This window comes from Cheilinus undulatus, linkage group 1 (assembly GCF_018320785.1).
Source record: "Cheilinus undulatus linkage group 1, ASM1832078v1, whole genome shotgun sequence".
Classification (NCBI taxonomy): Eukaryota; Metazoa; Chordata; class Actinopteri; order Labriformes; family Labridae; genus Cheilinus; species Cheilinus undulatus.
In genome coordinates this window covers 56,653,216-56,666,043 of record NC_054865.1, presented here as the reverse complement: position 1 = coordinate 56,666,043, position 12,828 = coordinate 56,653,216, and the positions used below count along the sequence as shown (strand labels likewise).

The following is a 12,828-nucleotide window of genomic DNA, read 5'->3' as shown; positions in this document are numbered from 1 at the left end:
AAGAGCAACTTATACGCTGAACTGGCGGAAGAGATAATAAAGGCTGGGTTCACCTTAACCCCAGACCAAATAATAAATCAACTCAGGAGAGTGAAGAAGTAATACCGGAACAGCAGGAAAGACTTGGGCAAAAGTGAAGCTGGATGCATGTCCATCATGTGCTCCTGCTTTGGTTCTGCTTAAACCGGTGTGAATGCGGGCTGGTCCACCAGAAAGCCCCAAGGTTCTGAGACTCCAGAACGGAACCAGAGCCAGAAACAGAACCATGTCTGTCTGAAGACACCTTTGGTGGCCTCTCTCACTAGTCTCCTTCTTACACGCTCACTCAGTTTGTGAGGACGGCCTGATCTAGGCAGATCTATACATGTGACATATTCCTTCATTTCTTCCTGATGGATTTAACTGATGATGGATGTTGAGTGTCTTGGAAATGTTTTTGTATCCATCACCAACTGTTCAATAACCTTTTCTCTGAGTTGCAGAGAGTGTTCCTTTGTCTTCACGGTGTAATGGTAGCCAGGAATACTACTTAAAACCATTGACTGGTTCCAGACACAGGTGTCTTTATACTACACTCTGGTGATCCTCATTTCACTAATTGTGAAACTACCTGAACCAACTGGCAGGACCTCTGTTGAATTAGGTCAGTCAATCAGGATTAATATTTAATATTGCTCTGAGCACAATTTGAATTTTTTTATTAAATTAGCTGCTAAATTAAAATTTAAACTTCAGTTTTGAATTGCTGTAATCTAACTGGATAGGATAACATTAGAAGCAGCCACTTGACTGAAATTGATTAAAATTTGTTGAAAAAAAGTATGCTGTAGATATAAAAAAAATATAAAGTATTTCAGGGAACAGAGGTGGTCATAGCAGAACAACACATAACACTGTATTCTTAATCTGTCTGTAAAAAAAGAATATTTTTTACACCGATGGGAAACTGAATAATAAGAATGTTTGACTTACAGTATCCAGATTGGGAACGTTGAGGAAGAATTCAGGATAAGAATAGGACACTCCAACATTATTCACTGTGAAGAAAAGAACCACAGAAACCTGCCATTTGAAACACAACTCTATGAATCTGTTTTGATAAGTGGAGTGCTATTCCTCATTTCAATCTTAAGAGGGCAGCAAAGGGCTGAAGAAGACAGGACAATTTAACCTCCAAGATAACAATGGTAGGGCATTATATAGCATTCCTGATGTCTACAGGCCTTGAATAAGAATGCATATAGCATCTCCTTGTTTTATTCAATTGTGGCTGCTGCATGCTTACCAAAAGCACACTGTGTTCAATGTTATGAGAGCAGAGAAGGGCAGAAGAAGCCAGGATAAAATTAACCTCTGTAATTATTTGATATACAGAATTTATAGAAAAGGACTGTAATGTGTTTTTGAAGACTGCAGGACCTTATTCAGACAGAATGTTCCATCATGTATGACCTTATAATTAAAGCTATGATGATAAGAGTAGTATGAACATCTGCTGCATGCTTACCCAGAACTCCAATCTCCAGGCCTTTGAGTCCATCTTCAATCACTGGGTAGATATCCACAGAACTGAAGTCTGCTGCAATGGTTTTGGTCTCCACACCACATTTACTCACTGAGGGAACAAATGCATACAAACACAAACATTTAACTGAGCATATATAATTTAAAAAACAACAGAACGTATCAATCAGCACTAAAAAGTGAAAAGACTTTTTTCTGCCTAGATCAGCTGTAAATATCGGCCTATATCAGCTGTAAATATCAGCATATATCAGCTGTAAATATTGGCCTATATCAGCTGTAAATATCAGCATATATCAGCTGTAAATATTGGCCTATATCAGCTGTAAATATTGTCCTACTTGGATGTAAATATCGGCCGATATCAGCTGTAAATATTGGCCAATATCAGGTGTAAATATTGGCCAATATCAGGTGTAAATATCGGCCTATATCAGGTGTAAATATTGGCCTTTATCAGCTTTAAATATTGTCCTACTTGGCTGTAAATATCAGCCTATATCAGCTATACATATAATCCTATATCAAGTGTAAATATTGTCCTACTTGGTTGTAAATATTAGCCTGTATCAGGTGTAAATATTGGCCTACTTGGCTGTAGTTTGTTTGTTTGGCAAAGTTTGTTTCTTAGATCATCCTTCAACATGAAAGTATTAGGTCCAAATTACAATTATATAGCCAATATCAATATCAGTATTAATTAAAAGAAATGTATGAACATCAACGTATTGGAAATTGGCAAAAACCCGATATCATGCATCCCTATTGTTTCTGTATGTTATGCATATTTAACCGTCTGTCTGTCCCTGCTGAGGTTTTGTGTAGCACTTTGTAACTGTATGGTTTGAAAAGAGCTGTATGAAATTAAGTTAATCATTTTGCTTGGTTTCTTATTTTCTGACAGTTTTCCATGACTGGTCAAATGTTTTCAGGTTTACCAAGATGCCCAGAAACCCTGGTGTTGTTAATAATTTCAAGCATCTGTATTTGAACATAACGTCCTTCCTAAATAATACCAAAAATGCTGTTCTTTTTCACTACAAGGTCTTTGTCAAACACATTTTCCTCACTCCCCTCCCTCAGCTATGGGCCTAGATAACTGTGCAGTCACCACCAAACTGACACTGATTAATCTGAGGGTAATTGACAGCCAGCTGGGACTTTATCTGATTGTCCAAATGGTGTTAAAGCATGGTCAATGTATTCACATCAAATGAATCTACGGTGCTTATGGTGCCAGCTTGTGTTTTTATCTTATCCGTTCATGTCCTGATGACGATTAAAATGCATTTTCAGGGCAGCCTTGCTGCTAACTAGCAGTCACTTGGAAAAGGACGAGCGGAGCAGAGGGGGAATAAAATCCTTCTTCATCAATGAGGATATCCCTCCCTCAAGAGGAAGCTTTCATTTAATTGGACAGATTCACTTTCAGCTCCAGCAGGCGGCTTTACTGCCTCATAACCAAAAGCATCAGAGTCCTGCTGCTTCTTCTCTTAATAAAAAGATGACTTGTAGAAAACATGCAGTTCAGTGCAACATCATTAAGTCTTCAGTCATTTGACCCTCTCAGACTCTCACACAGAGAAAAATCTATGCAACATGAAAAGGCTTGAGAAAAATGAGGCCCTATAGCTTCATGTGAGTAAGACTGAACTCCAGCTTTGCATCCGTCATATTTAACATGAAATTATTCTTTTGCACTTGGACAGAAGCTGCTGCTGATTTCCCCTGGCTATAAAACATGTGACAAGTTCTACTGATGGGGTAAACAGATTAATAACAGAGCAAACAGCACATAGGAGTCATTTTCATGATGCATTCAGGATGTATCACCATGGCTGCAAACATGTTTCACTATGTGCAGTGCATTTTCAATAATTCAATGAAAACGTGAAATTAAAAAGGTAAAACATTCACCGATCGCCTTGGATACGTCATCCAGCTTCTCCTGAGAGCGGCTGATCAGCACGATGGAGAAACCTCGGCGGGCGAGCTGAAAACACACAAAACAGGATTACAGAAAGAGAAAGAAAGCAGACAGGAGCTGGTGATACAAGGCGGGACTTTAGTCTGGAGTACTTACATTCTGTTGTTCAGAAATCTTCATGAAATTGTTTAATACTCAAAAGTCTGCTGAATATAATTTAGCAATGTGTAAACAAGCCCTAAAGAACCAAGTTTAAATGCACTTTTTACTTCTAATACTAGTTTGTAATTTAAAGTTATCACTTAGAGAATACAGATTCATTGCTGTTTGTGTGCCTTATCACTTTTATTTACACATGTAATTAATCATTCAAAGCAGGGGTGTCAAACTCAATCTCAGCAAGGGCTGGTTTCTGGATTCAGGACTAACCTGAGGGACTAACAGGGTCACCTTTTTAACCAGAAACTGTCAACCTCATTTCACCAGTAATAAAATATGAAAAAAAACCTTACCACTGATGATGAATGATTTTGACATTTAAAAAGTTAAAAAGATAAGTTTAAAGGCTCACAGTCTGAGAGAAGTAAATTTATTAGTTCAAAAAGGTCAAAACATGAAATTGAAAAATAATATTTTTCATGGGAAACATGTTAGAAAGTCAAAATCATGAGTTTAAAAGGTCAAAATATGAAATAAAATTTGTAATCATGAAATTAAAAGTCAAAATATGGTCAAAATTTCAAATTGCAAGTCAAAAAGGTCAAAATATGGGATTGTGATGTCAAAGTCTGGAGTTGAAAATATGAGAAATACAAAATAATTGGTTAAAGAGGTCAAAATATCAATTAAAAATTTGAATTATGAATCTTAAAGCTCAAAATATTAAATGAGAAGTCAAAATTATGAGTTTAAATTCTCAAAGTATGAAATTAAAAGTCAAAATCCTAAGTTTGAGTCCTAATTGTGAGATGCTAAATTGAAATGTGAAATTAAAACCCACACTAATTTCTTTTCCTACATTCCTGACTTCTTATGTAAACATTTTTACTCCTTACTTTTTCAGATTTTATGACTTAACAAGGATATCTTAAATCATTGAGGGTAAGTTTTACATTTTTATACTTAAGGAAATCTACAGACGTCATACTGACGGGCCAGTTAGAACAGAAATATGAGATCATCTTTTGGGCCAGATTTAACAGTTCCACGGGCCAGATTTGGCACTAGGGCCTTGAGTTTGACACCTGTGGTTTAAAGCATTATCATATTTAGGCGATTACTTGCATTTTAATGTTTTGTTTTTAATTGTGGTGTGCAAATTTATGAATTAAAAGCAACACCATCAAGCTGTAAGGAAAAACAAATACGTGTGAATGTGGGTCTACACTTTTAATCCGAGGAATAGTTTAGAAAAATGGTTTTGGTTCTGACTCTTGTTAGACAACACTTATAGCTTAATAAGTCACAGACGAAGGTTGTTGTAGAGGTTAGGCTACTTTTACTTGGTATGGATTCTATTTGAAGGCACTTTTTCAACACAAGTATCAGGTGCAAAAAAACAATTAAAACAGATCTAGTTTGAAAGAAAGAGAGAGGAATGAATGCTTAAAGGTCACACATTATGCAAAATACACTTTTCAGGCTTTTCTTACAAAAACATGTGCCCGTGTCCACACTCAATAAAAAGTCGGTCCCAAAAAAAATATAAATAACTCACAGGACTAAAGTCCTGTTTTGGTGTAAACAGCTCCAGCTGTTCACTATATATTGGCTAGAGACATGGCTAGAGACTAAATTTCATATGAAAAGGGGGAAAGAGGAGAAGGTTTTGCTCCTCTGACTTCCTAAAAACTCCACTATCATAAGCAACAGCGAGTGTTCTGATTGGTCGGACATGTGCTCCTCAGGGCAAAACTGAGAAATGGTTCAAAATTTATTATGCTGCAGGTGTGAATGTTCGCATTAGATCACTACATGCTTGGAAAAAAGTGTGTACAAATTTTTAAAACGAAAGGAAAAATGCAGTTGGTATGCAAGTGCCTAAGACTGAAAAAATACAATAAATTAAAAAAAATGAAATGACATGAAATAAATTTAGTTAACTTGCAACAAATAAAACAATTTATAAGATCAAAGTTAAATTTCCTACTTCACTTATATTTTCCATGGTGTGTTTCAAATTCAACTGATTCTTATACAGTCTTTTAAGCCTTACCAATGTATGGTATTTTTTTTTACATTTTCAGAGGAAGAATTCAACAAATTTACCCCTCTATTTGACAATCTTTGTTTTTTTTTTTTTTGTTACATTACATGAAAAAAGCTGATTCTTTAATAAAAAGATGAGGTTTAAATAAAACCAAGGTTTAGAATGGTTTCAAGGGGGCAACTGGACTTGACTGAAGTTCTTGAATACGTTCTGCGTCTTTCGGAGGAGGTAAAACATCGAAAAACATTTTTTTGGTCTCTTTTGCAGCCATCTTGCTGTGATGTGAAACTCACTTCAGAAGATTTCCCATTATTCTTGGTGGTTAAACAGTTAAAACGGGCATGCACTTTTGCAGTTTTTCCCCATCCATGTATTTAATCCAAATCTGGACACCCATACTTAGACGTGACCGTCTGAAATGTCGGGGTAGGACTGAGGAGTGGAGCTGAGAGGTAAGGGCAAAGGGTGCATTCAGAGTGAGCCTAACAGACAAGCACAAACTCCACCAGACTCCCTTTTAAGCTTGTGTTACTGCCATGCTCTGGTTTTTAGGTCAGGAGACTGAAAGTGTCTTGATTCTTACCTCCTCAGCATAGGCTTTCCCAATCCCATCAGTGGCTCCAGTGACAACTACAGAGGGAGACAGAAAGAGACTGAATCAGCACAAGAGAGTAGGGATGTCCAATTTTATCAGTGTGACGTTGGTATCGGCAGGAAACAGCTTAAAATGTTAGTAGGAAAAGAAAATTTCTGCTGATTTTTACAGCAAAATAACAGTAGAACATACCAGAATGTACAAATGTACGATGTATGCCTCACCTTATGAAGTAAATGAATATGTTTGTGGACTTTGAGTAGAACTAACAAACCAATGTCATTTAAAGTTTATTTTTTTCATCCTCCTTCTTCAAACTTTGAATTGTGTTTAAGGACTTAAGTTTAAGGTCAGAACTACAGCTTTTTATCCCCTTGATAAGAACGTGAGGTTTTGTGTTATTTCAAGCACACCGTCAGGATTGTCTCAGAGAACCATCCTGCTGTTAAACCTGCTGTTTCATTTGGAGAATTAATTTGAATTGTGAAGTGCGTGTCCACAAAAAGGAGCATGTTTTATTTTGTGCTAACTTTATTTGAGCAGGTTGTCACAGTGATGTTTGAAGCTCTCTAAAAGGCTGTTTAAGTTTACTTTCTCTATTGCTGTCAAAAATAACATTTACAAATAACATACAATGGCACAATAGGAAGAAAAGCTTAATTCTAGACTAGATTTTTTCCCCCAAATATTGTGAATGCGATTTAATATGCAATAATTCTTAGGTTAATCTTGTGTATTTTTCGACAATTCAAGCAATAAATAATTCCATAAATAAGACCATGTGCATTGAAAACAATGACATTATTCAAAACCAAGCAGAAACCAAGGCATAGGGTCAAAGAAACAGCCTGTGGAGCTCAAAGACAGGATCGTTGACAGGCAAGGATCTGGGGAAGGCTACAAAAAATGTCTGCAGCTCTGAAGGTTCCCAAGAGCACAGCGGCCTCCATGATTCTCAGATGCAAGAAGTTTGGCATAGGCAGAACTCTTCCAAGAGCTGATCCTCCAGCCAAACTGAGCGATCAGGGGAGAATGGCTTTTGCAAGAGAGGAGACCAAGAACCTGATGGTCACTCTGACTGAGCTCCAAAGATCCTGAATGGAGATGGGACAAAGTTCCAGAAGGTCAGCCATCATTGCAGCCCTCCTCTGATCTGACCTTATAGCAGAGTGACTAGATGGAAGCTTCTTATCAGTATAAAACACATGAAGGCCTGCTTGGAGTTTGCAAAAACCAAAGAGAAAGCCAGGTGGGTGTTCATGCATTTTGCTTAATTGGTTAATTTATCCTAAACCATGAAAAGCCCTGGACCAAAGCTGGACAAAAGTATGTGGAAAGTTCACATTATGAGACAAAGATACAGCATATTCTCATTTTGTGGACATTTATTGCATATTTAGACTTTAATTTGTGGTAATGAGCAAAACATTACAGGTTAAAATGTTTTTTGTAGTTTTTTGTAGTTTTAACTTTTTTTAAAAGAGTGAAACATTTTAAAAATTCAACACAAGGATGTTTATTTCCTGCTGTGTAAGCAAGTGCTGATTATTATGTATTTACTTAGGTTTGGGTTAAGATCAAGAAGAAGCCAAACATCCAAGGAATGCTCATTTCAACACTGAAAACGAAGCAACCCTGAGATAAACAGATGAACAGCTCCACCTACAGGATTTTTTTCACCACGCCACAGAGTGATTAAGATGCCAGGGCTGTGGACAGTTTGACTTGAAGAATGCAAAGCAAACAGGAAGGAATGGCTGAAGAAAAATGAAATAAATTGCCTTTCAATGTAGACGGGCTGAAGTCAGTGCAGACAGATGAGGGAACATGGAGAGCAGCTGAGGTGAAGAAGGAGGACAGAGCGGGGGAGAAAGAAAGAAACAGAGGGCGAGCAGGAAAAGTTAGGTCCTCTCTGTCATCGGTGGCAGTCGAGCGAGCGGATGCCCTGGAACTGCCTGGCACAAACAGCATCAGCAGCAGGGGCCTATTTATAGCAGCCCCCATCTTTCAGAGGAACTATTCATCACACCTCTGGCTAAATATAACAATAAGTGGAAGAGGAGTGGGAGGGAGAGTCAGGCCATTACAATCTGTCCCTGTGTAGCCTGCAAAGCCAACATCAAGTGACTACATTTTACTTAGCCTTATGTAAAGTTATCTTCACTTCTCAAGCCTGGGGTTTTCAGGGTCAGCTGCATGCAGTTATAAATGTTTGTGTATTTATTTGACCCTGACCTCCTTTTGATGGAGAAGAGCACTTATGATGGGAACAATGGTGGGCCTGTTTTTGTCAAACCACATCACACTGGTTAAATTAAGAGTGTACAGCCTGTGTGGTCCATGGAGGGGCTTTAAAACTCTTAGATTTAAAGGTCACATGTTTTACCCTTTCAAGACAGGTTTATATTGGTCTCAGAGGTCCCCAAAACATGCCTGAAAGTCTGTTGCTAAAAGAAAACACTCCAGACATCCCTAGCCGTTTAAACGGCTATGTTGAGGTCAAACTACAGTTTAAATCAATTGATTTTTCTGTAATGTGAGGAGTTGTAGCTTTGCCTTGCAGGGTGACCTTGAGAGCTATGAAAGAGATAAGAGAAGAGCATCAATCTGAGGTTAAGGTCGTTTTAACACCTGGGGGACTCGGTCCATTTTGAAATTGCAGCAATGTTGCACTTTCCTTTGGTTTGGTTTGCATTCATACTGCTCTTTGTTAAACGGACCAAACCGTCTGAACTAGGGCTGGGCAATATGGCCTAAAATTGATATCCCGATACATTTTTGCTATATCCGGATACACGATATATATCGCGATATTCTGAAATGGCCTCTAAGCAGCTGTATAATGTTTAATTCAGCCCCAAATGACACTAGTTTGTTGATAAAAATAGACTGTTCTATTGGATTTTTAATAAAATTGTTTGCAGAAAGTAAAAGCCAATATTAAGTCAAATTAAATCAAAAATACATAAATCATGAAATACTTGGTATTTTACAGTGTATGGAAAGTCCTGAAATGTTTTCTGTGTTATGTTTACTATTGCTGGATATAAAGTGATTTTTTCCTCATTAAGGGTGAAGCAAACCTACACAAAACTCACCAATCCTCTGCAGTAAATGGCCAAAATCCTGCAGTCTAGTCCTCCATTCAGGCTCACAGATGTGATTATATTAGTCCGTTATCTATGCTGATGAACACTGGACCAGTTTCTGACAAGTTCATAACATGAGCGTATCTTCAGACCTTATTCAAGAAACTCTCCTGTGTGATCATGGGGGGGGAGCTCGTCTGGAGGTGGGAACATTTTAACTACTTGTTGTCGGTGTTTTGAACTGTAAGGCTGAGATAGGTCTCCGTTGTTGTGGAGATGTGGATCACATTTGTCCACTGCTGGATTGTCTTCTCTCTAAAATGTACGACTCTGGCAGGGAGTTTTCAGCAAAATGTTCGCGCCCAGGCAAATCTCGTATACTGGGTTAAGCGTCTTTTCAATAACACTGGGCTCATGTCTTTAGGGAGGTGTTGTGATACTGCTGCCATTATGTCAGAGACATCTTGCGGTGTATTTTAATGAATACCGCGTGAGTTCCACTTCTTCCTTTTCAAAGTTGAACGACTGCTCAACGCTGCAGATCCAGTGCTGTTTCTGTCTCTAAAGTCAGCTAACTCCCCGCTAACTAGCCACGCTGCTCTGTTTACATTCCTCTCCCTTCTCGTCTTCTCGCCGGTGATGCCCATGTGCAGAGGAGTTTTCTGGATTGGTGGAGGAGAGAGGGTGAGCTCGCTGCTGAAAACGGACCAAAGTTCATTTAAAGCGGACCAAACAGCTCTGGTGTGAGTGAGCCCTTAGATTCACATGAGCTCACAAAAATGTGGGCAGAAAGATCGGTAAAATGCTGTCTTGTCTTTTAAGTTGCAATTTCTGCTGCAAGATCAAACTTTAGGGTCAGATTTTAGTGCAAACAGCATGAAACCCTACCAAACTGCATTTCTTCCCTGTTCTGATGCCTACATATATTGAATGCTTCCAAGTGACTGACTGATAGTATGCAATACATTAGTTCAGAATACAGCAGTTCATTCTGAGCAGGGCTGAAACAGAGGGGATTTTAAACACACAAAAAGTGTTTTTTTTTTTAGCATCAACCTTCACAGACATGTTTTAGGGACCTCTGAGATCGATATAAACTTGTCTTAAAAGGTTAAAATATGTGACCTTTAAGTAGCAGTTGAACAGGTGTACGTGATGAAGTGGTCAGAGACTGCATCATCTGATTAATGCTGACTCTCTATTAGAGCTAATTGCAAATAAGGTTAAATTGCAATATGGCCTGCTGCAATTTGCAGAAGTTGCAACATTTTAACTTAAAATGTGTCAAAATTCCAGTTTGTTATATTCAGTTTTTGCAGCAGCTCAGATCTAATGCACATCATGCAAACTTTCAAATGTCAACACAACAATCCATCAAATATGAAGTACTTCACACCTATCCCTGCTTGCATTAATGCTGATGCATCACGCTGCTGCTGGCAAAGCTTCCCCTCCTCCACCCCAGCCTCCTCCTTTATAGCTTAAAGCTTTTTGCTCTCCCATATTCAGTTTTATGCTTCAGAAATAATTCCATTATTTTCATTACACATGTCATAAATCTATCTGACCATATGGGGGTTTCTAGCGAAGCATTCCCTGGAAAGTCAAAGCATGCTGTCTGACTAAGAGCAGAGCCTTCTCTGCCAAGTAAAACTGGAGATCCATTTTGCAATAAAATGGTTTAATGTATGAGTGTTCCTGACTGAATGCAGGTTATAATATAGAATGATTTACTGCTTGAATCTGTTGAAAAATACATAAGATGAGGAACCTTAAAAAAAATGACATATTAAATTGCAATCGCAATATTGGGAGGGAAAAAAAAATCGCAATTACAATTTTTGGCATCCACACCTGATGGGATGTTTTCATCGCAGCAACACACGTTTTTTGAGCTGCTGCCACAACGTCTAACACAAATATCCCTGCAGAGAAAATAAGGTCTATTTTAAGCACACAGTGACAATGCTATTTTAACACTATTAGATCCTTCTGTGTGCCCGTTGCTGTACCCATCGACTCTTTTGTGTGATCTTCCTGAGTACAGATGACGCCGAGGTACCGAGCATCCTCCGAGGCTCCAGCCGAGCCAAACAGATCGGAGAGGGGGAGGAAAGGAGAGAGAAAATGACAAACACGAACATGGGGGATCCTGGGGGCAACTAAAAATAGCACGGGGAAGAGGAGGGGAAGAGATGGAGAGTCAGCAGGCACAGTGATGAAGAAAAACATAGGCTGGGTTATTTTTAGCAGTTTTAAGAATGAACTGTTTTGCAGTCAGAACAGAAAAAAGCATTTACAGCTGAGTGCATGTTCCCTTCAGTCAAAAAGAGAGGCTATTTTAGGAAGTGCTGTCTTCTGAAAAAGTAGGTTAGACTGGCTAGGTGTTCTGGTGATAGTCCTACACTGTGCATCACTAGTTGGATGGTAGGTGTGTTAGCAAACAGCAATGTATCAAACACAGAACTGAAAGACTGGGAATAAATACACCTTCAACAAGTGTCACACACATTAGTGGACATATTTAGGATTCTGTGAACTGCTACCATTTTTAATGACCTTTTTCTGATCAGTGACATGATTTATGAGGACTCCTGCTCAAAAGCTGGGAAACATATCAAGTATTTAAGATATATTACATATTATCAAACAAGAAACAGGGTCAATATTAGGGCTGTATGATTTGTGAAAATAATCTAATTGCAAATTTTTTCCCCAATATTATGATTGCAATTTAATAAGTGATAACCAACACAACATTAGATTACACTTGGGCAGAACAATTACAAAAAATATCAAATTGTGAGGATTTTTTACTCATTTTGCACATTTGATATGAATATTTCAGTGAAAAACTCTGCATATTGCACCTTATCAGACAGTAATAGACAATCTAAAAATCATATAATTACCTTCAAAATAGATTTTTAATGAGCACAAATTACTAGATTTGTTTTTCAGAGGTCTGCAGCTGGATTGTAAATACACAGAAGACATTGTTACTGTGAGAAAGCATGCAGCAGCAGGATGCCACCACAACAGCCTTCTGTTAAACTCCCACAGACTCTCTCTTCTTCTACTGCTTCTTCTGCTACTTTCCTTCACTTTCTTACTTTCACACAACGTGAGACTTGGGCACCAGTGAACCAGAATCCTGACACTCTTACATCACATTTATGAATGGCTCCAGTCCTGGTTACATAATCCAGCCGTCCTCTCAATCAAGTCCACTTCACTGAGACAAAGTTTGTGAATGAAAGCGGCAGCCGAGGCTAACGGGCTCCTTCGCCTCATTGGATATTCTGAATCACTTTGCATGTGTAATCCAAAAATAAAAAACCCGCGTGATGCTGTGTTGCCATTTTTAGCTGCACGCCAAAAGATCAAAGGCAACTGCAGCTCACAACCTGAAAACATTCGGGTTTCTCTGCAGACTGATGTGGCTGTGACTGCACATGACACTGAGAATAGACACTGTGACATA

General features: G+C 38.4%; 1 protein-coding gene across 2 annotated transcripts in view; it reads right to left on the bottom strand.

The window, feature by feature from the left end:
• The window catches only part of hsd17b12b (hydroxysteroid (17-beta) dehydrogenase 12b), a 50,015-nt gene that overhangs the window by 30,832 nt on the left and 6,355 nt on the right, over window positions 1-12,828 (bottom strand). For both annotated transcript variants that reach the window (XM_041790440.1, XM_041790448.1), the window contains exons 2-5: window positions 6,244-6,290; window positions 3,442-3,517; window positions 1,508-1,615; window positions 973-1,037 (exon numbers count right to left, since the gene is read on the bottom strand). In XM_041790440.1, the coding sequence (XP_041646374.1) occupies window positions 973-1,037; window positions 1,508-1,615; window positions 3,442-3,517; window positions 6,244-6,290 (296 nt within the window). The remainder of the gene's footprint in view (window positions 1-972; window positions 1,038-1,507; window positions 1,616-3,441; window positions 3,518-6,243; window positions 6,291-12,828) is intronic.